Source organism: Eptatretus burgeri, chromosome 16 (assembly GCF_056783735.1).
Source record: "Eptatretus burgeri isolate ZD-2024b chromosome 16, Ebu_testis_v1, whole genome shotgun sequence".
NCBI lineage: Eukaryota > Metazoa > Chordata > Myxini > Myxiniformes > Myxinidae > Eptatretus > Eptatretus burgeri.
In genome coordinates, this window is record NC_140976.1 from 69,744,706 (window position 1) to 69,772,030 (window position 27,325).

Below are 27,325 nucleotides of genomic sequence, written 5' to 3' on the forward strand. Positions count from 1 at the left end.
TTAGACCCTTTTTTACCTTGTAAGACCCTGAACACGTTGACTGCCAACTACGAATATCTTCGTTGTGCTGGGTGCCCCAGATAGGTCATGTGGAGGTGGATCGGGGTCGGCACTGTGCACCCCACCACCTCTGATAACCGCGAATACGATGTTCGATGACGGGCAGACCGGCGCGCTGACCACGTGTACAATGGTGGACCTGCGCGCACTGTACGGGGCATGCTCGATGGCGGGAGGACCCATGCGCTGACCACGTGTACAATGGCAGACACGTGCAGCCCATGATACTTTATCATTGTACAGAACGGTGCACGAATAACACACATCTTTGGTCGGGTCTGCGCATGGGGTTACAATGACATCTTACCGCTGGTCTTCGCTCACCACGACAGCCACAAATGTCTCCCACGGATGGCAGATATCCTCCCACACCTCCGCCTTGATGCAGCTGCTACCAAGCAGAGGCATGCTGTGTGGCTCGGGCCGCATGGCCGCATGGCATCACCCGGGCTGCATGGCGCATCACGGATCAGGCACATTGACCAGCGCCAACCGCAGGTCGCTGGGGCACGGCACGGAGTTCGGTGCAAGGCGATTCATATGATGGAGTTCGGTGCAAGATGATTCATTTCACGGAGTTCGGTGCAAGGCGATTCATATCATGGGGTTCGGAGCGCGACGATTCCGCAGCTTGGAACAATCTTGCCGGAAGTGGAGCGGAGCCGCTTCCGGCCATCACAGCTGTGCCGCGCAGTGGCCGGGACCAATCAGACCACACGATTTGGGTGACAACACATCGCTTCGGGTCGTCGCCCCCGCCCCGCACCACGGGGTCTATAAAATAACAGATCGCGGAGCCGCTAGTGTCGTTCCTGCCCATCGTTCCTGCCCTTCGTTCCTCCTCGCCACTCCTGTCTGCTCGCCCTGGCCTGGGATTGACAACCTCCCCATTCGCCTGCTGGCTCTGCCCTTCTTTACTAATTCGCCTGCTGACTCCGCCTTCCTCACCACCTCTCTCCACCCACTCACCACCTCAAAGGCCTCTCTCCACCCACTCACTTATGACTCTGCCTTTCTCCACCCACTCGTTGCTGGCTCCACCCAAGTCCCTCCCTTCACACCTGACGGTCACGTCTCATTCTCTGGACTGACGCTAGCTGCACGAAGTGCCAGGAAGCAAGAGATGACGTGCCAGCTGTCAGGGAGGTATTGCCCAGCGGAGCATCCCCCCAAAACGCACTGGTGGCGTGGTCGGGCAATCGTGCAAGGTAGAGAGACCATTAGCCTCATCTCCTCTCCTCTTTTTTTGAGAGAGAGAGAGAGAGAGAACGAGAGAGAGAGAGAGAGAGAGAGAGAGAGAGAGAGAGAGAGAGAGAGAGAGAGAGAGAGAGAGAGAGAGAGAGAGAGAGAGAGAGAGAGAGAGAGAGAGAGAGAAGGAGAGAGAACACGAGAGAGAACACGAGAGAGAACGAGAGAGAGAACGAGAGAGAGAACGAGAGAGAGAACGAGAGAGAACGAGAGAGAGAACGAGAGAGAGAACGAGAGAGAACGAGAGAGAGAACGAGAGAGAGAACGAGAGAGAACACGAGAGAGAGAACGAGAGAGAGAACGAGAGAGAGAACGAGAGAGAACGAGAGAGAACGAGAGAGAGAACGAGAGAGAGAACGAGAGAGAGAACGAGAGAGAACACGAGAGAGAACGAGAGAACGAGAGAACGAGAGAACGAGAGAACGAGAGAACGAGAGAACGAGAGAACACCTGTCCTCGCTTATGATAAGATTGTTAAATAATTATATCAGGATAACTCGGCTCTGTGTTTGCTTTTGTAAGTTGCTTGTATATTATCGCACCACACTTTTCTTCCTATCTCTGCTTACACACCACAATAAAAGCTACATTCACTGTGACACATACCTTTTCTCGCCTGCCTGTTAATAAATCCCTTTGTAGAAATGTTCCAGCTCGTTTTTGTCTTTTCTTTCATTGATCCAGCGTGGTCCGTATCCTAACCAAGCCAGGACTTTATTCCCAATGATCCGTTCCTTTTATCTGGTACTTCCTTGGCAGTGTCGCTCGACTACATCTGATCCGGTACAGTGATCTGGTTCGGACAAGGTGTACCGAGGGTGTGTTCCCCGGTATAATTACATCATGTGGTTAATTTTAGGTAACCAGATAAACTAGACGGAGGACCCTAAGTCACGTGGCTGAGTTATTGGCGTTCACGGTCTTGTTAGCGACCTGCCGTGTCACGGAATTATCCGTGTGCGATGGCCAAGCACTTCTGGGGAGTCTGGTGGGAACCCAGGATAGCTTCTTCTCCCCCCCCCCAACCCGGTGGTCTTCTCACCCGACCCCCAAGAATATATATATATATATATAGATATATATATATATATATGTATATAAATATATATATATATATATATATGTATATGTATATATATATATATATGTATATATATATATATATATATATATATATATATATATATATATATATATATATATATATATATGTATATGTGTATATATATATATATATATATATATATATATATATATATATATATATATATATATATATATATATATATATATATATATATATATACATACATACAGGGCGTCCCAAAAATCTCCATACATAGGGAAAATTAACACTTTTAGCAAAATGTAACTTTATTTACAAAACGTTCTCCACATGATTGCCATTTCTTTGTAAACACACACAAAGTCGTCTCTTCCACTCATGGTGAACTCGTGTCAACACATCTGGCGTTATGCAAGTAATTCCACTTCAAATACGTTCCTTTAAATGATCCGTGTTCTGAATCTTGTCTTGTTTGTCGTGTGTGATGTGCTTGCCATGTTTCCTGTTAAAGTCGATTGCAACCTTGCGACAGCTTCCCGAACCTGTATGTATATTGTTGCGGTTCTGGAAACTGCATCCCTCCAACACCAATAGGAGCCAACATACAGTGGTCCCCAGTCAGTTATTCAATTAATGTATGTTCAGATAGTCCCTTCCTTCTTGTCTAATTGGTCGAACAGACAGTGCGTTGTGTAAATCTCATAGTTAGGTCTGATTAAATGTCTGAACCTTATTCCTATTCTTTTTCATGATTCCCAAATTCCCAAATGATTTCAATACGTTATTCTTTTTGACAAAGGCATTCATGAACGGAATCTGAAAAAAAAAGAGAAGATATAAGCTATGTATGAAGAATTTCGGGAGACATTCTGCTGAAAGTGTTAATTTTCCCGATGTATGGAGACTTTTGGGACACCCTGTATGTACATATCGCCCATGATACATATATAGATATATATATATATATATATATATATATATATATATATATATATATATATATATATATATATATATATATTATACATATATATAATTATATATATATATAATATAATTATATAGTTAATAATTATATAGTTATATATAATATAAGTTATATATAATATAATTATATAGTTAATAATTATATAGTTATATAATTATATAATATATATAATTATATATATATATATATATATATATATATATATATATATATATATATATATATATATATATATATATATATATATATATATATATATATATACACATACCAGATTCTGCAACCAAGAGCCTAACTGCCTTTTTCCCATCTGCCATTGGGTCTCCTTGAACTTGGATTTGGTTTATGCGTCGGTTTTCAAGAAAGTAACCCCCGTGAAATACAAGGGTTTACTCTATTACTATTAGATAATAGAGGTGATTATGTTCCCTTGGGGTAGGCTGACAATTTTTGGCAAGTATCCTCGAGTTATTTTAAGTGAAAGCCTTGCCTCTCATTGAGTTTGTCTCAATGAAATCGGTCCCAGGTTTGATTTGCTTGCTGGAGTCGTATTGTGTTGTTCTCCAGACACGTGAGCACACACATACATCATTGTTTGTATTTCTGTTTGTCCACAGAGGTTATTGAAGAGTCACTACCGAGTCCCACATTCTCGGGACATTCTCGACCCACAAACCTTGCCGCACTGGGTAGTCCAGACACGCCCAGCAGCCAGGGCCGTTCCGTGCCCATCGCCAGCCTGAATCCCTATCAAAACAAGTACGTTCCAACTGAACGTTTACAATGGCCTTGTTGTATTTTGATGACCAACAAGTATTGTGAGAGGTGGGGTGTATATGCTGTTAGTGTTCATGTCCCGACGCTCATGCTGCTCTATTGCAACGCACGAACACTGACATGCGGAGAGAAATCAAAGCAAATGAACAAGGCGACTCAGCTGAAACAGGAATCGGTCACTCATCATTGCGATGAATACTAAAAGTCAATGGGCTTTCTCTTAAAATAAAATAAAATCATCTGAAAATGATCACAGAAGTCGGAAGGAATGGATTTTGTAACCGCTTTTCCGAGGCACTGGGAAATGAAGATCTCAGTATCGATGACATCATTTTCTCTGAGTGTCATATTTACATAAATGGGACGATCGATGAATAAACAAGATTGCAGATTTGGGAGATTGGAAAAGCCACTTCAGCATGAAGAAGAATCACTTCAATCTCTGAAAACCTCTAATGAATGTCTCGCTTGGTTGAGGAGAACATTTCCTAATCGCCTTATCAGTCACTAAACTTGATTGTCATGGCCACCACCACCACCCCCTCTCCTCCCTGACTTTTCACCGGTGGATATTTTTTGGGGGGAGACGAGTCAAAGTGAGAGCGTTTCAGTTGAAACCAATCACAATTGCTGATTTTAAAGTTACAGTTATTCACATTATCTTGAGAGTTACACAAGACACCCTTTAGAAAGTGATGCGTTACCTGTAGCTGTTTGTTTGTTTGTTTTAAAGCATAGAACAGAGGGGCAGTCATACTGAGCACTAACCCTAACCCTTTTAGATGTGTGATTCCCTTTTAGATGTGTGATTCCCTTTTGGACTTGTGATTCCCTTTTGGACTTGTGATTCCCTTTTAGACATGTGATTCACTTTTAGATGTGTGGATCCCTTTTAGGCATGTGGATAACTTTTAGACTAGTGATACCCTTTTAGATGTGTGATACCCTTTTAGACATGCGATACCCTTTGAGACATGTGATTCCCTTTCTGACTTTTAGACGTTTTTAGTTGTTGCTTCTTTCTGCATCTGCTGCAGACTAAAATCATATTCATCAGCAGATGTGGCATTTTTAGTACTTTTGTTGGTACTTTCCTCTTCATGAACGCCATCAGTGACACTATCAGCAGACAGTCTCATGAAAGACAAGCTCACTGATGATGTGTCAATGGGGCCTATGAAATGCGAGCTGTGGAACGTCCAGTCTCAGATACTTCTTCAGTGTTTCACCCCTGAAATGACATCAACTTTTGTGGGTCTCATTCATGGATGAGCGTTTTTGATGAGATACCCGTCAACAGATCGGGTCGAGGAGTTATGTCAGTTCTTGAGCGACAAACGTGTGACTTTACATGTGGAGTCTCATGTATGGGGCTCACCTGTAGTCTGAAGCATTGAACTATTTATGGGTCAAGTTGACCAAATTTGAACAGTTGAAGGAACTTTCCCATGCAAAGAATATGCGCAACAACTAATGCTTCAGACAGTAATTGAGTGAATTAATTGTAAACAACATCATAAAAAGAAAGACTACTGGAAAAATCACTTTCTGAAGAACTTTGTGAGAGCCAGTTTCCCTATAAACAAACAACAGATCCCACCAGATCGAAACGCTTCTCGATTCTCCATCAGTCTACTGTATCAATGATCACAGCACAGTCTTACAGAAGATGCATTATTCAGTGATGAATGGACCTTCTGACATAGAAAAGCTAAAACGTTGAGATGGTTTTACCACCAGATGATGGATTGGGATTTCACTTTGCTGGCACATTGTTCATTCGAATTGTTTTTCAAAACAACAACAGAACTTACCTCTCCCAACTTTATTCACTGGCAGATCTGGTGAGAAACTGTATACTGCTTACAAAATGAACGATGGTCTCGAGTTCCGGCCACAACGTAATCTGTTCAATGAATGTGGATCAAAATAGGATGATCATGCTTCTGTTGAGACCTGCAAACATTATTACAATACAACAAATCCCCACGACTTGTGTTCTTTGTTTATGAAGATACTCTGCTCAAAAGAATGCATGCTGGTGGACAAGACAAAACGCTATGTACATACCAGATGTTTTTCTTTCAGCTTTTACCAAATGATCTCAACACTGTTGCTTCCTTTCTTTGATGAACTTTTCTATTTTATGGCAAACTACTTGAAGTATCCGACATTGCCCCGGGAAATTCAATGAAATATGTATTTAAATATTTCCTGCATAACAAATTGGGGAATGAAGGACAATGATCTGATTGTAATTATTTTTTTCATATCTAAACATAGCGCTCGACCTTCCTCTGGATGAAAGAGGTGGCCCTGCAAAGTTTGGTTACACTGGTTCCTACAGGGTCCGAATAAGTAAACGAACGAACAAACAAACAAACTTTCTTCTTACATATTAGATAATACAAATGGCTGGTAATACCCTTGATGCAAGACTTCTGGAACGTGGAATGAGACCGGAGCTTATTGGGAGTGTGTGGCTGCAGAGGACCTGCATCACTCTCCTTTGCAATCTCTCCTTTATCAGTAATTTAATCATGGCCTTTCTGAGTACCATCCTCATGCAGATCAGCTTTCTTTGTGGAACTACTCAAAAGTTTCTTATCAATGAAATGTCAGTAACATGTTGAATGAAAATCGACATCAATGGGTGGATCCACAAATCAAAATGATAAGAGATTCAAAATTGCTTCCACCAGCAAACCATGATCAAGGTCTCTCACTCCAGCTGCTGATCACCACAATGACGAACTTTCTTCCAGTGGGTGAGAGCTAACCACTGTGCCACTTCATTTTTTACCCTTTCTAGATGCATCAGTGGTTTGGAATATTCTTGGGACTTTCTTCGTTGGTTCCCAGTTGGTTGGACAACGGCAAAAGCATATTTGTTTCTGAAAAGGCTGAATTTAAGTCTAATTACGATTGGATCATAATCGGACACTGTTCATATTTGACACCCTATGCACAGAAGATACAATGCCATAAGTACAGCACATAATACTGTCAGGAAATTGGACATCACCTGTTCAACTGAATCCTTCCCCCCACAGGACATCCCTGACTACTTTGTGTCTTTTCCTGGGTATTGTTTCCTCCGTTTTCATCGACCTGAACCTCGTCCTGGGGGCAGAGTTGCACTTTTCATCAAAAACTCAATTTCTCACTCCATGGACTGCTCTTACACCTCCGAAACCCCGGGAGTATTTCTGGCTGCACCTTCTCCTATGCTCCCACCTCACATTTGTCTGTGTGTTGTACCAGCCTCCCAACAGTGATGACTCCATCTACATCTCTCTCTCAGATGACATGGACCAACTTTTAATCTCTCACCAGCCATGGCGTTTCTGCAAATGACTTCTGTGACTCCATTGGTCTAGCTCAATCTGTGAACTTTCCAACCCAGATTTCTCCCAATGGCAAATCTTCCCTTCCGGATTTGGTGATGAACAACTTCCCTGCCCATTTATCTTGCTCGTCCTTTGCCCCAATTGTCTCTTCTGATCATGTGCGAGTCAGGTCAACATATCTCTGGCCATTCTCAGAGAACAGCCTCAGTGCCGGCGAGTCTGGCGGTTCACTCAAGCAGATTGGCAGGGACTGCAAGCAGCCATCAGACTTCAGAACTGATCTCCTATATCTACCACCCCTGATATTGATTCAGCCTGGGAATTCTTCCACAGAGCCTGCTCTCTCTTATGCACAGATTCATCACATCTCGTCTTCTGTTGTCTTACCCATCCTCCCACTGTTGCTTTAAAACAACTTATAATCTTCTCCTGGAAGGCAAATCCAACTGAAGGTAACCTCAGATCATTCCACAAACCCCACAACAAGTGTGTGTACTCCCAGGAGAGCCAGAAAACAACATTTGTCCAATCTCAAGAATGAACTTTCAAACATGTCTCCCTCCTCCAAAACCTGGTGGTGCCTTGTCAAGTCAGCCTTTGATGTATGCATGCCTTTCATCCTTTCTCATTTCAAATGGCACCATAGCAGACTCCGCTCGAGAGAAGGCCGAATGCCTCAATCCTGTGTTTGCTTTAAGTCTCAAGTCTTGTGTCCCATCTCTGTCTCTGTCTGTCTCTCTCTCTCCATCCTTCACAGTCATACCCAACTGCTCCTGAATTCTCTTTTGCACCTGGAAAGGTGGAAAACCTTCTGGCAATCCTTGACTCTGACTCTACAACTGGACCAGACAGCATCAGCGCATGTATCCTCAAAATCTGCTCTGCTGCTCTTGCACATTCTCTCTTCCCTTTTCACCCAGTCATTTACCATAGGTCATCTTATATCTGCTTGGAAATCAGCCAACATCACAGCATTATATTAAAAGGTAGGAAAATGTATCCCCTTAACTGCTGCCCAATCACATTACTTCCATTTATTGGCAAGGTGATGGAATCCATCATCACAGTCGACATAAAATCATTCCTTTTCTTCAACAGCCTCATCACAGATCTTCAATTCTGATTCAGACCTGGTCACTCTACCTAGCACATGCTGCTTATACTTTTCCAACAAAGGTAGAGGCCCTCAATATCAGACACATGAGATCACGACCACTTCTCTGGACATATATATTGAGCTTTTGATACAATATGGCATCCTGCCCTGCTCTCCAAACTGTCTGCCTATGGAATCAAAGGTTAACTCCACTCTTGGATTGCTTACTTCTTCCATTCTCATAGCCAATGTATGGCTCCCAAGGTCGAATGAGCCTTGACCCTGTCTTCTCTTCTCCCTGTCAAGGCTGGAGTTCCCCATGACAGTGTTTGATGCCCTTTATTATTCCTAATCTTCATCAATGATCTTACTGACTCTGGAAAATCCTCTTTATCTCTTTGAAGATGACTCCACAATCTGCCCTTAGAATCCTTATCCCTCTGACAGATAGACAACAGCCTCTGCTCTCTCCTCCGACCTTGACAAAATCACTCACAAACTGGTCAAACACTTGGAATCCGTCTTTCAATCCTAAGAAATCGAAAAAAAAAATTTCTCTTTCTCTTTCTCTTTCTCTTTCTCTTTCTCTTTCTCTTTCTCTTTCTCTTTCTCTTTCTCTTTCTCTTTCTCTTTCTCTTTCTCTTTCTCTTTCTCTTTCTCTTTCTCTCCTCTCCCTGGAACGTATCATAAACCCTTCCATCTACTTTCTCAACAACCCTCTCAAAGAGGTTGTCACTCAAACTCTTGGGTCTCACTCTCAGGCATGATCTCTCTTCAGCAAATCACATTTCAAAATTGGCCTCCAAAGGCAGACGCCAACTGGGCACCCTCTGTTATGCAAAGTCCGTCCTTGGCATACCTGAGCTCCTGTCCACCGACAAGGCTTCCATCCACAGATTGATGGAATACTGCTCTCACCTCTGGGCTGGCTCCCCTGCCTCACACCTTGTTCAGCTTTATACCATTGAAACAAAGGATTTCAATATCACTGGAATCTGTCGTGATGAAGCTGAGTCTATCGGCCTATCACTTCACCATCACCAACAGGTTGGTTGTCTCTCTGTCTCCATCCGCCTCATTTCTGGATTTGCACCCTCTGCCCCTTCATTCTTTGTTTCCCCCCACCAGCTATCTGCAGGATGCTCACGGTCCACCAACAACCCACTACTAGTGGAAATACCAAAATCCAGAATCACTGCTCACCTCCACACTCACTTGTTCCTCTCTTTTTGCACCTGTGGGATACCTTTCTATTCGCATGGCAACCTAACTTGAGGCCACGCCCTCGGCACCACACCTGGTGATCTTCTGCCAAGTGGAACAGATAGGTGCAATACCGGCTAACAGAGCAAATCAGGTGGGGTACAACTTCCCGTCTAACTGCACTTGCACACTGTATCAGACAAATGAAGGAAAAGACAACTGAGACAGATTGGAAAAACAACCAAATAATTATTTATTACAAACACAATCAATGAATCATTAAAAAAAGAAAATAAAGTGCTGTTTGATAAAATATATTTGTTGCGAAATTGCAAGAACTTTTTATTTCAGAAAGACCGCACGTCGCACAATGAGATCATTTTGACCACACGGCTACCCTGTAGACCGAAGTGCGTCAAAATGAAGCCGAATGATAGATTGGCTCAGCCGATGGTCTAAATGGGTGAAGCTGTAACACAGAAAACCCTAATATCAGTTGGAATAGCATGAGCATTGTCAACGGGAACTTCATGATGTTAGAGTGACCTACTAGAGTCCTGTCACCATCACAAGGAGAGCGAAACATGACCATTTCACAATGGCAGTCATTTGAGACAATAGAGCTATGTGGATTGGAGCATTGTATGGTTGTATATAACTCGGGCAATTTCAACGACTTGGACGAAAAATGTTTGGGAATTCATTTTCTGAACCAGAAAAATTGTCGGCAGACAGGATTCCCATTTAACACCCATCCGAGGGACGGCACACATATTGATTAATCGCTCTGCCTGTGAAACACTGGGAGACAGTTTATAGCTTGGTTGGGATTCGAACCTGGCTATACATCTTAGAGGCGAGTACAATGAATGCTGCATACCCTTTAAACAACGAATTCCCCATAGATGGAAGATCTGCGTCCGTGTGACCAACAAGTCTGACATTCGTCGTTGGAGCAACGCGCGTGGTGAGGGTCGATTTTTCTCCGTGGATCTGGTCGATGAAAGCGTAAGTTTTTCTTCCTCCTCCTCTCCCTCCTCCTCTCTGTAAAGTCCAAAAAAATGACTTTTTGAGACCACTTTCTCCTTCGTCTTGCTTTGTTACACTTTAGTTTCCCTCCTTTGTAGTACAATTATGCATGATAACAACAGCACTTTGCAGAGGGTCTCAAGAAGAGAAGAAGAATGGAGTGGAAGGGAAAAAAATAAGAAAGAAATAATGAGCTGGAACTTACTAACAACCCCTCCCCCCCCCCCATTACTCCCTGCCCCCTCCCCATCCTGGGTGTGTGCAGGGTGAGATCAGGGCAATCGCATTCAATGATGAGTGTGATAAGTTCTTCGCACAGTTTGAAGTCAGTAAGGTAAGAATGACCTTCCAACAGTATTGATTAGTTCCTAATGAGGTGAGAAACAAGGGTGGATACGGACCAAGCACCCAATATCACCAACTGAAAAAACAAATAGAATGTAAGGACACAGGACAAACATAACATACGAGGGCCTTTCAAAAAGTTCCAATAGTCATAGTCCAATACATAAATGTGTTTAAATCGTCTGAAAATATACAAATAAATTCGTACATATATATATATATATATATATATATATATATATATATATATATATATATATATATATATATCAAAGGGCGGAGGAGCTCCTTGTGAGCCAACGGCCATCCATATCTAGTGCCCAACTGTGTCTGCAGACGTCCTCCTGCAGTTGGGTTACTTCTTATTAGGAGGTTGGTGGCAGGATTTGCACTCCGGCCACCATAAAACCCTTCATTCCGCAAAACGCAAAAACGCAAAAAAATCTGAAATCCCACTCTGTGGGAGTACCTCCTGTGCAGCTTCCCTTCGCAGGGCAGCTCACCGGATGATGGGATTGGGGCAAAGCCTTCGGGACCCCCAATCTTTGATAGGAGGGAAACCATGGGGTAACATCCCTGGGTCAGATTGCAGGAGAGTGTGTCGGAGTGGTGCTGAGGTGTCGTCCACCAGACGGCGGTCTCCTTGGGTTAACCTGAGGCGGTCCCTTCGGGTGGGTGCCTGGAATGTCCTATCCCTAAGAGAGGATGATCACCTGTCTCTGTTATCATCTGAGCTCAAGCGTTTGGACATCGGGATTGCAGCTCTCTCTGAGGTTCGGAGACCGGATTGCGGCGAGATAATGGTGGGTGGTTACACCTACTATTGGTCTGGTTGCTTTGATGGTTACCATACCCAAGGAGTTGCTGGAGCTGTGTCCAATAAGCTGACCCCAATGATAATTGAGGTAACACCGGTCAATGAGCGTATTATGAGATTAAGGATTCGTCACTCCTTCGGTGTCATTTCCGTGGTCTCTGTTTATGCTCCGACTGAGGTGAGTGATCTCACCGTGAAGGATGCATTCTACGCCACACTCGAGTCTGTGGTTGATCAGTGCCCCAGACGAGATACACTTCTAGTCTTGGGGGATTTCAATGCATCGACTGGAACTGATAGGGATGGTTATGAGGTGTGTGTTGGTCCCCATGGGTCAGGAACTATGAACCAGAATAGCACTAAGTTCCTTGACTTTGCAAGAAGTCATGGACTTAGGGTGGCTGGTTCATGGTTTCAGCGCCCACAAGCTCATCGCTGGACTTGGTATTCCAACGCTGGCGGTGTGGCAAAGGAGATTGACCATGTCCTCATTGACGGTCGTTGGAGGATGATCCAGAACTGCAGGGTCTACCGGAGTGCTCAGTTCCTCAATACTGACCACAGGCTTGTTGTAGCAACTCTAAAGCTGCACCTTAAATCCTGGAGAATAGTACCATCCCAGCCTAGGCTGGATGTTGCCAAGCTCAGGGATGAGAGAGTCGCTGAGGAGTTTGCGAACAGGCTGAGTGGACACTTGGGGGGTCTGGGTGCTTTGGGGGGTCCTGAAGAGTTGTGGAGCGCCTTTAAGACCACCGTACTTGATGTTGCCGGTGGATGTCTTGGAACTCACCGCAGGGCAAAGAAGAATTTTGTCTCTCAAGGGACACTAGATACCATTGACCAGAGTCGCAGGGCCAGGCTGAATGGCAGAGCTGAGCTGTTCAGGGAGCTGAGGCGTAAAACTGTACGTGCACTGAGGGTGGACAAGGAGGCCTATGTGCGTGGAATCTGTGAGGGGGTAGAGCATTACCTGTGGACAGGTGATTCTCGTCCCGCTTACAGGGGAATTCGCGCATTACGTTCATCCAAGCCCATCCCTCGGAGCACTGCAGTTCGAGCAGAGAGTGGTAGGCTCTTGACAGAGGAGTCTGAAGTGAAGGCCCGCTGTGCCGGTTACTTTGAGCGGTTGTACCAGGCTGATCCCCCAACTGTCGAGTTGGACGTCAAGGGTGTTACAATCCCTGTTGCTGACCCACGAATCAACTGTGGTCCACCTTCGCTTGTGGAAACACGGGCTGCGGTGAACCAGTTGAAACGGGGCAAAGCTCCAGGGATCTGTGGCATCCATGCTGAACTTCTCAAGGCTGGTGGAAATGCTGCACTCGTGTCGTTGCATGCAGTTTTGTGCTCTGCCTGGAACACAGGCATCATCCCAACTGACTGGAAGAGGGGCCTTGTTGTCCCTCTCTGGAAAGGGAAGGGTGATGGCCAAGACTGCAACAACTACCGAGGGGTGACGCTGCTCTCAGTGCCGGGCAAGGTCTTTGCTCGGATAATTCTTGATAGGGTTCGCCACCATCTGCTTGAGCACCAGCGTCCAGAGCAGTCAGGCTTTACACCAAAGAGGTCAACGATTGACCGTATCCTTGCCCTTCGTGTCCTCACCGAACGCAGACGAGAGTTTCGGCAGGGGCTGCTTGCAGCCTATGTTGATCTCTGTAAAGCGTTCGATTCAGTGAATCGGGATGTCCTCTGGAGGATTCTTGGTCTTCGTGGGGTGCCACCAAAATTGATCGATCTGATGTCTGAACTCTACTCTGGTTCTGAGAGTGCTGTGAAGTGTGGTGGTACCACCTCTGACTTATTTCCAGTTGTTACTGGAATTCGTCAGGGATGTGTACTTGCCCCCACACTTTTCAGCACTTGTATGGACTGGATTTTAGGGAGGATGTCGGAGAGATCAAGTTGCGGTGCATCGTTTGGGAATGTCAAGATCTCGGACCTTGATTTTGCAGACGATGCAGTCATCTTTGCGGAGACTTTAGAAATCCTTTTGGGGGCCCTCGAGGTGCTGAATGAAGAGTCGGAGCCGCTGGGATTACGGGTTTCTTGGGTCAAAACTAAGATCCAGGCTGTCGGTGACATCTTGGATGCTGCTGTCCTGTCTGTGTCTGTTTGTGGTGAGCATGTTGAGGTCGTGGAGAGATTCACTTACCTTGGCAGTGATATTCATGTCTCTGCTGGCTGCGAGTCAGAGGTCAATAGACGTATGGGTCGGGCCTGGGGAGTCATGGATTCACTGGATCATGGGGTGTGGCGCTGCCGTTACCTGTGCGGGAGGATGAAAGTCCGAGTCTTCAGGTCCTTGGTACTTCCAGTCTTGCTCTATGGGTGCGAGACTTGGACTCTGACCAAGGATCTGAGATGGAGACTTAATTCCTTTGGTACCAGGTGTCTTCGGAGTATCCTTGGCTATCGCTGGTCAGATTTTGTGTCCAACGAGCGGTTGCTGAGAGAGACTCGGATGAGATTTGTTACCTGCATAGTCCGTGAGCGTCAGTTGTGGCTGTATGGACATGTGGCTCGTTTTCCTGACGCTGATCCTGCTCACCAGATTCTCTCAGCGAGGGAGTCTCATGAGTGGAGGAGGCCAGTGGGCCGACCACGTGCCTCATGGTTGCAGCAGGTTGACCACCATCTCAAGGAGATGGGGATGGGCCTGGAATCTGCCTGGGGGATGGCCAGACGGAGGCCCCTGGAGTACCGACGGAAAGTGGACGCAGCGACGCGCTGTTCTGGCACATGCTCCCATACCTGACCTGACCTGATATATATATATATATATATATATATATATATATATATATATATATATATATATATATACATATATATATATATATATATACATATATATATACACATATGCATATATATTGTTACGGCCTGGGTTTCGAGGTTCACGATGAGGGGGAGCATTGAAGTTTCCCCCAAACACTTGGTCCTGAGGCTGCTGACCACAGATAGTTCTGCAGTCCAATGGGCAGTAGTTCTTAGACAACCGCAGCCACTTCACTTAGACTACCCGCCGAGCAGGGTTACACTTCGACGTTTCCTCGATACCTTTCTATTCGCATGGCAACCTAACTAGAGGCCACGCCCTCGGCGCCACACCTGGTGATCTTCTGCCGAGCAGAACAGATAGGTGCAGCACCAGCTAACAGAGTAAATCAGGTGGGATACAACATCCCGTCAAACTACACTTGCACACTATTGGAAAAATGAAGAAAAAGACAACTGAGACAGATTGGAAAAACAAACAAACAATTATTTATTACAAACACACAATCAATCAATCATTTAAAAGTGAGTATTTGCAAGGAAGAAAACAAAAAGGCACAAAAGAGCAGATTTAACCATAACACATTCTTTCTTACATAATATCACTTACGGAAGGGATATGTGGCCATCATTCAAATCATGGGACAAGAAGACGAGAAGAAGAACTTGAGAAAATAAAAGAGAAGTAAAGTATGGAGAAAATAAAAGTATGGTCTTTTCTTTTCTCCCTCGCCTCACACAGCCTGACGGGGCTGCGCCAGCCCAAATATAATAGATAATGGGGAAGATGGATGGGGAAGATGGGCAGTAGCGATGCGGCATGATGGGACATACAGCTGCATCCTTGAGGTGCCAAAACCCCGTAGGCAAGTCCTCTCTGGCATCCAAGATATGCCAGCCGCAAGCAACTTCGTTTATGCTGGGCCCCCATTTCCAACAGCTTCCCACAAAGTAAATCGCGTTCTGGGCTTTCCACACTGCCCTCCTCTGCACTTTCTTTCTCTTTCTCTCTCCCAAGGACAAAGACCAGCTACTAGCACCTTTCTCCTCACAGGATCTCACCTTTTTTCCCTCTCCACTTCTGTGCTTCTGTCTGCTTCCTTCCTCCTCTCACTCTAACCTTTTTCTCCCATCTCTGCTCATGCCCTCCTGTCCTCTTTTTCTTACTCTCATGAGCTATCTCCATCTCATACTTAACACTCTTGTCTTCTTCTTCCTATGACTCTGAGTTTTCTCTCTGTCTCAGCTCATGCAAGCCTCTTCCTCATCAGTGCACGTTCATCGCTATACCCATCACTTTCTGGATCCACCTTATGCAGTTGTACCCACCTGTCCCTGGACTCAGTGTCCTTTTCTCCTGACAAGGTGACAGCATCAGCCCACGTGTCCTAAAAACCTGCTCCTCTGCTCTTGCTCACCCTCTCTCTGTTCCCTCTCATTTGCTGAAGATCATCTGACATCTGCTTGGAAATCAGCAAACATTACCACTCTACATAAAAAGGTGCAAAAACAGATCCCTGCAACTGCAGACCAATCAGCCTTCTCCCAATCATCAGCAACGTTATGGAATCCATCAACACTTCAGACATTAAATCCTTCTTCTCCAATGGCTTGATTTCCGATCATCAATTTGGTTTCAGACCACGTCACTCTTCGGCTCTCCCAAATGGATATGCTATTTCGGCTCTCCCAACAATGGATGGAGGTCCTAAATGCCGGACATGAGATCAGAGCCATACCCCTAGACATCTCGCGTGCTTTTAACACAGGCTGGCACCCTGCTCTCCTCACTAAACTCTCTTCCTCTGGTATCCAAGGCCATCTCCACTCATGATTCACAGACTTCCTCTCCTGTCGCAGTCAACGTGTGGCCTGAAATGGAGTTCTTTCATCCCCTCTTCCTGTCCAGGCTGAAGTTCCTCAAGGCAGCGTTCTGGACCCTTACCTGTTCTTTTTCTGCTTTTCATCAATGATCTCTCCAACTCTGGAAAAAATCCTCTATCTCTTTGCTGATGACTCCACCCTCTGTCAGACCATCTGTCATCCCTCAGACCGGCAGGCAGCAGCTTCTTCACTCTCTGAAGATCTGGATAACATCACAAACTGGTCCAACACGTGGAACATGTCTTTCAATCCTGACAAATCTCACACTCTCACTATGTCTCTCTGAAAGGACCGTTTGGACCCCCCCTCCCACCCCCCATCTACTTTCTTAACAATCCTCTTGAAAAAGTCCTTTCATTCAAGCTTTTGGGTCTCATTATCTGCCATGATCTTTCCTGGGAAAGCCACATTTCCAAGCTGGCCTCCAAAGGCAGTCACCGACTCGGCATCCTTCGTCGTGCAAAGTCCTTCCTTGGCCCACCTGAACTTCGAACCATTTACAAAGCTTTCAGTCTGATGGAGTACTGCTCTCTCTCCTCTGGAGTGGTGCTCCTGCTTCACACCTCTCAGCTTCATGCTGTGGAAACCAAGGCATTTATGATCATTGGTATCTCTCGGCGATTAAGCTGTCTTTGGGTCTCTCACTCTCTCACTGGAGGCAGGTTTGTGGTCTTTTTATGTTCTACCATCTCCTCTCTGGCCTTGCCTCCCCACCCCCCTCGCTGTGTCTGTGATCTGTCCCCCCCCTCCTATATTTCCTCAGGGTGCTCAAGGTCCATTGAAACCTCCCTTCTGGTGGAACTTCCAAAATCAAGAATCACTGATCACCTTCATTCTTTCATTCCTCTTTTTTTACCAAGCAAGACTAGTTCTGTTTTTTATATATTTTGAGGCAATTGCATCATACAAATTTCACATCATGTTTGTAACAAATTTTCAGATGAAGAAACTTTGAGGAGGCTGATGATTCATGAAGATACGTTTGCAAATGTGTTTTAATAAGTTTGAAAACCTTTTTACAGTTGAGGCAATATGGAAAGGCTAGGCTAACAGCATGGCCTAGCTATAGGTATGCAGACTCACCTCTAAGCTGTCAAGCCTGGGTTTGAATCCTGACCCAGCTATAAACTGTCATCCCGGTGTTTCGCAGGTAGTGTGATTCATCAATATGTGTGGACGTTAAACGGGAGTTCCGTCTGCCAGCATTTGTTAGTGGCCACTAAAGATCCCACGGTGTCCTTCGCTAAGAGTATGTGAGCTATGGCCGGAATCCTGAACAAATTACAAATACCTGCCCTGACTACCTCAGTTGGAGTGGTGACTCGACCAGGATTTACACCCAGTAACTGCTTCGGCAGCACCAATGCTCTGCATGGACTATGATGACCATGATCAGCTCAGGCAGCAGAAGTTTACATAAGGTATACTATCCTACAAACCAAAAATACATAAAGGAATAGAATAGTATAACTTGGTCCCAAGTTTAGATGGTAAAAGTCAGATGTGTTCCTTGTTCTATATCTTTTGTTACAGAAGATCCCAAAATACTTTGATTTTGTGCCGAATAATGTGAACAGCTGGGGAAGACCTCGTACGTAGCCTTGAGTGTCAGCGAATTTTACTCAAAATTCTCTTAATCATTGGAATTATTCTTCCACAATAAATCGACATTCAATAAACACACTCGAGACGTAACACATCACAAAACGGAACCGTCTGCTACCTTTATCGCTCACACCCAGAAACACCACACACGTCGTGCTGTCGATACCACAAGTGATCTTCCAACTCGTCCAATAATGGACATTGCTTTTCCGGTCATAGAACACTTCCAATTCTTGTCTGCAGATTTATTATCTCAGCAAAGGAGTTCTGCGTACAGCAAACAAGAAGTTTAACACCATCCGGCATGACTACGAGATAGCCATGGTTTCTCAAACAGTCATCACGCTTTGTGAGGATGCTCTGGTGACTCTACCGCAAGCCTCCTTCCAATTCATTCCGATCGCTCAGTTGGACACGCTGCCCAAGGATAGCCTCGTGGGTACGTACTGATCACGCAGAGAGGCGTGAGTAACCCCAGGAGTTGTGAGATTACAGGAAATGATTGTTTATCCTGCTTCTTTGTCATTCATATTGTTGTTGTTTTTTTGCTGTTCTAAGCTTGTATTTGTTGAACAGCACCAGGTTTGGGTACCCCTGTTAGTCCTATATATAGGATTAGAACAGCACCAGGCAATGCCAGGTGCCCCTGTTAGTCCTATATATATATAGGATTATAACAGCACCAGGCAATGCTGGGTACCCATTTTAGTCCTATATACGGGATTATAAGAGCACCGGGCAATGCCGGGTACCCATTTTAGTCCTATATACAGGATTATAACAGCACCGGGAAATGCCGGGTACCCATATTAGTGCGAGATATGATGCTGCGTGTGCTTATTCATTTGCTTGACTTGCATGTACTCCTCAACTGCAAATCCTCTCCATAAATGTGTATTGTTTAACTCTATGTGGTAGTGGTGGGAGAGGGTATTATAAGTCAGCTGTGGAGATGACGTGCAATTTTTCGTTGTACACGTGGTGTTGTGCAAGTACTTTACTGACCTCTGCCAGAGAGAGCGGGTATTGCTCTGCCGTCGGGAATGGATGTTTCTCGTCCTTCCGTCATTTCTCGCAATAATTACCTCCACCACTGAAGATGGACCGAGGAGGTCGTGTTTTCACCCGTTTGTCTGTGAGTAGGATACCTCAAAAAGTTGTGGACGTATTTGGATGGAACATGGGATGTGTTGCTGAGAGATTATTTTAGATTTAAAGGCCTAACAAGGGGTCATGCAGCTTGGAAAGCAGCCATTAGGTGAACCACGGGTTACCATGGAAATGGCTGTGAAACGATGACGACGACGACGACGACGACGACGACGACGAAGAATAGCTGGACAGGTTGGGTGTGTAACAAGGACGAATTGATTAGATTCTGATCTCATTTCAGATGCAGATCTGTCCTATCGGTAGGATACAAATTGTAAACTGTTCAACCTGGTGGAGGTGTGCGCTCAATCGAGTGTTGTTCTAGTTTGACAAGTGTCTGTGTTTAACTTCTGTACACCCATGAACCACTAGTCGGAATTAATTGAAAACTAATTGAAATGAAAGCGAGAGAAGAACCTTCAGAGTGTAGGCTTTATTCCATTTGATTGAAGCCGCTTCTACGGGCACATCAGGGAATACAGGTGCAGCAAGGAGTACATAAGCAGTAAGGTATACATGTGCAACTAATCACCGCAAAATAAATCAGTATAAGCACGGAGTCCGATATACTCTCAATTCTCACCATTCAACGAGCACCAAGTGAACCGCCGCCGTAAATGACAATGCCCCTGGGACAATCCCCCCGACCGCGCGGAATCTTGGCTTTATCTATTCCGTGCTCGAGCCGTGCGACATGTGATCACACGTCACGTCCTTCAATTCACCACATTCTCCCCGTCTTTAAAATGTAACTAGAGGCCCAACTAACGCACCATGATTACTTCAGCGCTATAGGAGTATACATTTCAAGCAACGCGAACTATTTAAACTACAGAAGCATACATGCCAAGCAGTGAGGATTATTTTGAGTTGTAGGAGCATGGTAATGAGCATCGATATATGATGTAATGAGCATATAGGAGCATGAGCATCGAGGATGCCGGTAATCCCCTTTACAAATCGAGTCGGCGAGGGGGTTTTATCCGTCGTCCTCTCCGGGAGTAAATGGCGGTTTCACTTGAGGGAGGCTTCCGATCCTCTTGGTGAGCCTCGACTCGTGCCGGGGATGACTCCTCGATCGCTCTCGGGTGGAACGCGGCAGCTCCGTCGCCACCGTTCCCGGGTGGAGTCCCTGGGGGGGGGGAACACCTGGGGAGGGGATGTCAGAGGGAGGAGTGCCAGATGGTGGTGTACCTGCGGGAGGAGTACCTGAGGGAGCCAAATGGCGAACCGACACAGTGGTCTCCCTGCCATCCGGGAGTCTGACATGAGCATACTCTGGATTAGTATCGATGAGTTCGACCCCCTCCACCATGGGTTCATACTTGCTTTGTCGTACCGGGCATTTCATGAACACTGTTCCGGGATGGGTTAGCCAGTTGGGCACCGATTGGCCGTCAACATAACGTCGCTGGTGAGTAAACATTCGTTCGTGAGGAGTTGCGTTGGTGGACGTGCAGAGCAAAGAGCGTATGGAATTCAGAGCGTCGAGAAGGGTAACCTCCCACTGCTCGGGGCCCAGTCCTCTTGATTTCAACGCCAGAGTTACGGCTTTCCAAATGACTACGTTATACCGTTCCACCTGCCCATTACCCTGTGGGTTGTAACCCGTCGTTCGACTAGTTGCTATGCCGAGCTCTAATAGGAATTGTTTTAGCCCGGCCGACATGAAACACGGCCCTCTGTCTGAATGTATGTACGAAGGTTTCCCAAACATAGCGAAGAGGTCAGAGAGACATTTCACGACAGTGCCCGAGGTCATATCCGAGCACGGAAATGCGAAAGGGAACCTTGAATATTCATCAACAACAGTGAATATGTATCTGTTGTCTGTCTCGGTCGGCAGGGGCCCTTTGAAGTCGATATTTAGTCTCTCGAAGGGAGAAGTGGCCTTGATCAATCTGCCAGATGCCGCGCCATAGAATCTGGGTTTTAGTTCAGCACAAACAGGGCATGAAGCATTCATTTGCTTAATATCTTCGATAGAATAGGGAAGGTTTTGTCTGCGCACGAAATGTGCCATTCTGGTTACCCCTGGGTGGCAAAGAGACACATGTAGGTCTTGCAAAGCCTGACTGTTTGTCGCCGAACAGTAGACCCGAGAGAAGGTATCTGCAGCAGGGTTTTCCCTCCTGGGCCGGTAAACAATGTCGTAACTATAGCAGGCTAGGTCTATCCGCCATCTCGTAATTTTTTCATTCTTAATTTTCCCGTTATTTTTCCCATCAAACATGAATGCAACGGATCGCTGGTCCGTGACGAGCGTGAAGTGGTTTCCCAGTAAATAGTGTCTCCATTTACGTAGGGCTTCGACAATGGCGTACGCTTCTTTCTCTATTGCCGAGTGTCTCTGCTCGCTTCCAGAGAGAGTTCTCGAGAAGAACGCGATGGGTCGCCCAGACTGATTAAGCGTCGCAGCTATCGCATGATCAGAAGCATCCGTTTCCACCATGAAGGGCACCGAGCTGTCGATTGATAATACCACGGAATTACTGATATCATCCTTGAGGCTGTGGAAAGCTTTTACAACAGCGGCATCTGGTGGGAAGTTTTTGCAATGCACTAGGGGATGTATTTTCTCGGAGTATTGGGAAATCCATCTCGCGTAGTAAGCGAACATGCCAATCACCCGGCGCATTGTCTGCAGGTCCTGAGGTGGGGGTAGCTCACGAAGTGGGCGCAATCGTTCAGGATCAGGCTTAATCGTGCCGTCGGCTATTGTGTAGCCGAGAAGGTCAATTGACCTTGCCGAGAATACGCATTTCTCGTAGTTGAGGGTCAGATTATATTTTCTAGCAATGCTCAAGAATCTGTCCAGATTCATATCATGTTCCCCCTGATCCTTACCGCACACTGTGACATTGTCCACGTAAACAAAAGTGTCTTTGAGGTTTTCATCTGAGATGATGTCGTCCATAACTCGTTGGAAGCAAGCTACTCCATTTGTGACACCGAACGGAATCCTCCTGAATTGGTAGAGGCGTCTACCTGCCTGGAATGCGGTGTAAGGTTTGTCTTCCTCTCGGATGGGAATTTGATGATAGGCGCTTCGCAAATCGATGGTGCTGAATATTTTATAATTGGCCACGCGTTCGACCATCTCATCTATGCGCGGCAAAGGGTAGGCATCGAGTTGGGTGAAACGATTGACCGTTTGGGAGTAATCGATAACCATTCGGTTCTTATGGTTCTGATTGGCGGTGACCAACACTTGTGCGCGCCATGGCGAATCGCTCGGTTCTATAATTCCTTCTTCCAGTAATCGCTTGGTCTCTGAAGCGATGAAGTTCATATCAGCAGTGGTATATCGCCGCGATTTGATCGCTATCGGTTTACAGACTGGCGACAAGTTAGCAAACAGCTGGGGGGACGTTACCTCTGCGGTGGTCAGAGCATTTAAAATTAGACGAGGTTTGCTTCCTCCAAAGGGTATTTCGACGCTTGTGTGCTGCTTGAGGACATTATGACCCAGAATTACGTCTGCGCATAAATCACGAAGCACCAGTACCCTTACATCCCGATGCGTGTACCCTTTTACGTCCAATTCAACATTGCAGTACCCTCGTACGCGGGACTGTAGTGATGTGGCGGCCATGCATACCGTATTGTCTGTTGGGTGGATCTTCCATTTCCTCCCCTTCACTAGCGAGCTGTTGACGAAACTCTCAGAGCTACCGGTATCAATCAGAGCTTCAGCCATATGCCCGTTAATTCGTACGTTGATGATAGCCTTGGATAGATTCCCCGGTGAGGCTGCAGTTAGTTTCTTTTGTGAGTAGAGAGCCGCAGAAGTGGGTTTATTTCTCCTTCGAGTAGATTTACATACCCTGGCATAATGCCATTTCTTGTCACAATTCATGCATGTGGCATTTGTGGCGGGGGTGTCTTTTGTACCCACAAAAGAAGCATTTACCAACCGAAGTAGTTGCTGAGGAGTTTGATGAGGTCTGGATATCCGATTCCTCGGGTTTTTCTCCATCCTCGGTGTCAGGGGTGCCCTGTGGGGTTCCTTGAGTTTCCACCGTAGCGGCGTTCATTAGCAGCATCGGTGTCCCAAATGACTCAGATTGCTGCTGAGCCATATCCATCGCTCGAGCCTGGTCGACTACCTTTTCAAGAGTGGGTTGCGCTTTCTCCAGTAAGCGTTGCCGTATGTGGGCTGACCTGAGCCCTTGGATGAATGCCTCTCGGGTCGCTTCATCTCGGTGTTCCTCGGCGGTTATGGCCCGGAAGCTGCAGTCTTTTCCCAGCTGCCTCAGAGCTTGCAGGAACTGATCGATGGTCTCCCCGGCTGCTTGCTTGCGTGTGTTGAGAAGATGTTGTATGTACACCTCGTTCTTGCGCTTCACGTAGAGCACCCGCAGCTCGTTCATCGCTGCATCGTAGGTGTCACACTCCGAGAAGAGCCTGAATACGCTGGGCGAGACATGATTCACAAGGGCGGCCAATTTGTCGGCTCCCTCTTTGATGATGGTCAGATAGTGTGAGAAGGAACGGAACCAATGCGACCATTTCATTTCCGAGTCAGTCGCGTTTGGGTCTGCGTCGAACCTCTCTGGTTTGTAGATCTTGTCCATCGTTGGTTGAGAGAGCCGAGAAAATCAAATGGAATAAATTGAAATGAAAGCGAGAGAAGAACCTTCAGAGTGTAGGCTTTATTCCATTTGATTGAAGCCGCTTCTACGGGCACATCAGGGAATACAGGTGCAGCAAGGAGTACATAAGCAGTAATGTATACATGTGCAACTAATCACCGCAAAATAAATCAGTATAAGCACGGAGTCCGATATACTCTCAATTCTCACCATTCAACGAGCACCAAGTGAACCGCCGCCGTAAATGACAATGCCCCTGGGACAATCCCCCCGACCGCACGGAATCTTGGCTTTATCTATTCCGTGCTCGAGCCGTGCGACATGTGATCACACGTCACGTCCTTCAATTCACCACACCAATGGTTGTACTCAGGGTGTGCAGGGCAAGGTTACAGGGGTTATAGCCGGGTCAAAATACCACCTGACCCACAACAAATTGCAACAAAAGGTTTTTCAGTGGTTTTCATTCCTCCTGGATATACTGATCAACAGAAGAAAAAAAAGTCTACCAAAATCTGACATCCGGAAATGGGTTAAAACAGTCATTTTCAAGATGGCCACCACCGGGCTTTGAAATAACTAAAACAGCTATAACTTCTTCAATAATTGTAATAAAAACATAATTGTTGGTTCTGGTCCATGGTTTCAATGGATCAGCAATCCACTGGTGTCAATAAAATTTAGATCTGATCAGTATTTAAACATGAAATCCAAGATGGCGGCAAAATTCAAGAGTGCAAAAATCAATAAATTTTCCATCTGAACTAAAATCACTGAACACCTAGTGCCACTGAAACATTTATTTGTGAACATTACATAATGGCAGTTTAGGTTACAATTTCAGTCTTCATCACTGTCCTCTAGTTCCTCAGAGGCTTGATTTAGTGGATTGTCACAAAACGTCACTTGGCATGATACACATGCAGACGTACACGGAAGCCCATTCTTTCTGCAGCTGCAACGGGGGTGTGTCACAAGCTGTGGTGCAGTTGCAGTGTATCATCTTCAGAAGAGTGTCTGGTGCAGCATTCATGAAAGGTACAAATCGATTGTCTTCAAGTCCCCAGCCCCAGTCCAGAGGATGGAGGTCACCCTCCATCCCCATCCAAACCATGACCTGGTAGTACACTCAGAGGCAATGAAACTTGGTGGCAGATTCGGTTGGAGGAAGACGTTCAGTTGTAACGAAAGACTTAGCAGCAGCGACCTTCTTTGTGAATATCTTGTAACTCATGGCTGCCAGACAACTTGTGCTCTCCCCACCAAATATAACGGCCATCGCTTGGCTGCCAAGTTTCCTTATTTCAGCGTGGCTGACGCCTCTCGAAGTGAATGTATCTGCACACAACTGGAGGCCTTGATCATCTTCCACGAGTTTCTGAAAGACTGATTTTTTCCCCAATGCCATGCACACGAGATGTTGAATCACATCCTGTGAAGGCATGCAGGAATAATAGTTGAGTGCACAACTTATTCCCAAGAAGATGCTTCATCAGATTGATGTCATATACTTTCAGATTGCTTCTTGACTGGTTGCCTGATCTGAAATATAGTGGTTTTCCATCTGGTATACAGTAATGGAGCAAAAGCATCAACAAATCTGTGTCCTCTCCGATTAGTGTGGTGGAATGCAGAATTGTGCTGTTTACGGCTGTCTTGGCAATGTCCACATCAGCGTCCCCTTCTGCCTGAATAACTGTGCAGCTCACTTTCTTGTTACTGCCGACAGATATTTCTTGCTTGTTACTGCCGACAGATAGGAATTCATCTCTCTTTCCATCAAATTCAGTTTCTCCGGTGAAGTTCACAGTCGGATAGCTGTTGGCTTGTCCCCGTCTCTGCTGAGTGTTATCCTTTATCGAAGGGCCTGCACCATAGCCATCAAAGACAACAGTTGCTGTCCCATAGTGTATTGTTGTGAAGTCCGCATATGCTCTGGATATTTTGCCATATGTATCTCCCTTCTTCCACTTGAGCTTGTGCAGCAAGGATCCACCATCAAGAACATACCTTTCAGTCTTAAGGTGTGCTGAAGGTGTGGTGTCAGGTACTCCTTCACATGCCAGTGCCTTGGTACAGTGGTCATTGACGGCTTGAGCAAGTTGAGGTTTGTCGGCTTCCTCAAGATCTTGTTGTCCTCAAAGAGGGATGGAGGGTATGGACTGAGCTCAAAACTCTTCACGTCCTCAAGTGACAAATCACCTATCTGGGATACCACCAGGAATCACTGGAATAGCACACTGGAGTCGATGGTACTGTGAGGAGCAACCTGGAGAGCATTAGAATTTCCCAGGGTCTTTGCTTTCTCTGTCCTCTTGATGGAGAAGGAAAACACAGGTTGTCCAATCATTCTCTCGATGATTTTGTTCCCAACAGCTTCATATTCATGCACGTTGATGTCTTCGCTTGCCACGATATTATTTATGATCTTTCGCAATGTAGGATCAGAGGAGAAAGGTGAAAATGCATTCAGCTTTGTGCTTATCTTCGAGAGGTCGAATGTATGTCTTTCAATTCTGGCACCAGTTGCTTCTTTATCTGTTCGCTTGTTCCGTATGTGAGATCACTGAAGTTGTGCATGGCGATGTTGATCTCATATCAGATGTTATGGGGGCTGACATTGTCCACAATGCTCGGTGTTCCTCTTTCATCTTACTGCCACGAGTCAAGCCACCGGTGCTCTTTAGTGATGTCATGAGTGTTTATTCGATGACTAGATCACAGCTGAGGCCTGCCCAAAACTGGTTTGTTCGCCGGATCACATGGAAGCCATTTTGAAACTTCTCATACACATCTGGGTGTTTGCTCTCCAGTTCACTCATTTCTTGTACGTCGAGATAAGCGGACTTCTGGTAGTTGTAGTGTCCAGCTGCTGCAAATATTGGCAAGGCATCAGCAACAGCTTGCAAGTGATCCTTCCAAGACCCAGTGCGATCTGCCTTGATCATTGCCCGAGCAGTATGGAGCATTTTCTGATAACCCAGCCACGGCTTACTCGTTTTGGATTGTGCAGCAAGTTCAGATTTCTTTTTTTCAAGTTCATCAGTGATCTTCACAATTGCAGCTGATTCTTCAAGACTTTCAAGAGAGATGTCACCCGTTAGCAAGGACGAATACATTTTCTCAATCTCTTCTACTTGGAGCATGAACTCAGGATTTTCCTCCACTACAGATGCCACAATAATTCGACGTAGACACTTGCTCACCAGTAGATGGCCTCGGAATGCCCTCTGAATAGAATTTCCGGACATCATATGAACTACAGCATTTTCACCGTACACCAGTTCCAGGATGTTTTTGAGTCCTGTTCCCGCCATCAACGTGCCTAT

The 27,325-nt window shown here is 45.7% G+C and overlaps 1 protein-coding gene across 1 annotated transcript in view; it reads left to right on the forward strand.

Moving 5' to 3' along the window:
- The window catches only part of LOC147011268 (replication protein A 70 kDa DNA-binding subunit-like), a 65,295-nt gene that overhangs the window by 15,166 nt on the left and 22,804 nt on the right, over window positions 1-27,325 (forward strand). The window contains exons 6-9 of the mRNA XM_085859260.1: window positions 3,980-4,121; window positions 10,694-10,796; window positions 11,083-11,151; window positions 18,493-18,688. Coding sequence (XP_085715386.1) covers window positions 3,980-4,121; window positions 10,694-10,796; window positions 11,083-11,151; window positions 18,493-18,688 — 510 coding nt within the window. The remainder of the gene's footprint in view (window positions 1-3,979; window positions 4,122-10,693; window positions 10,797-11,082; window positions 11,152-18,492; window positions 18,689-27,325) is intronic.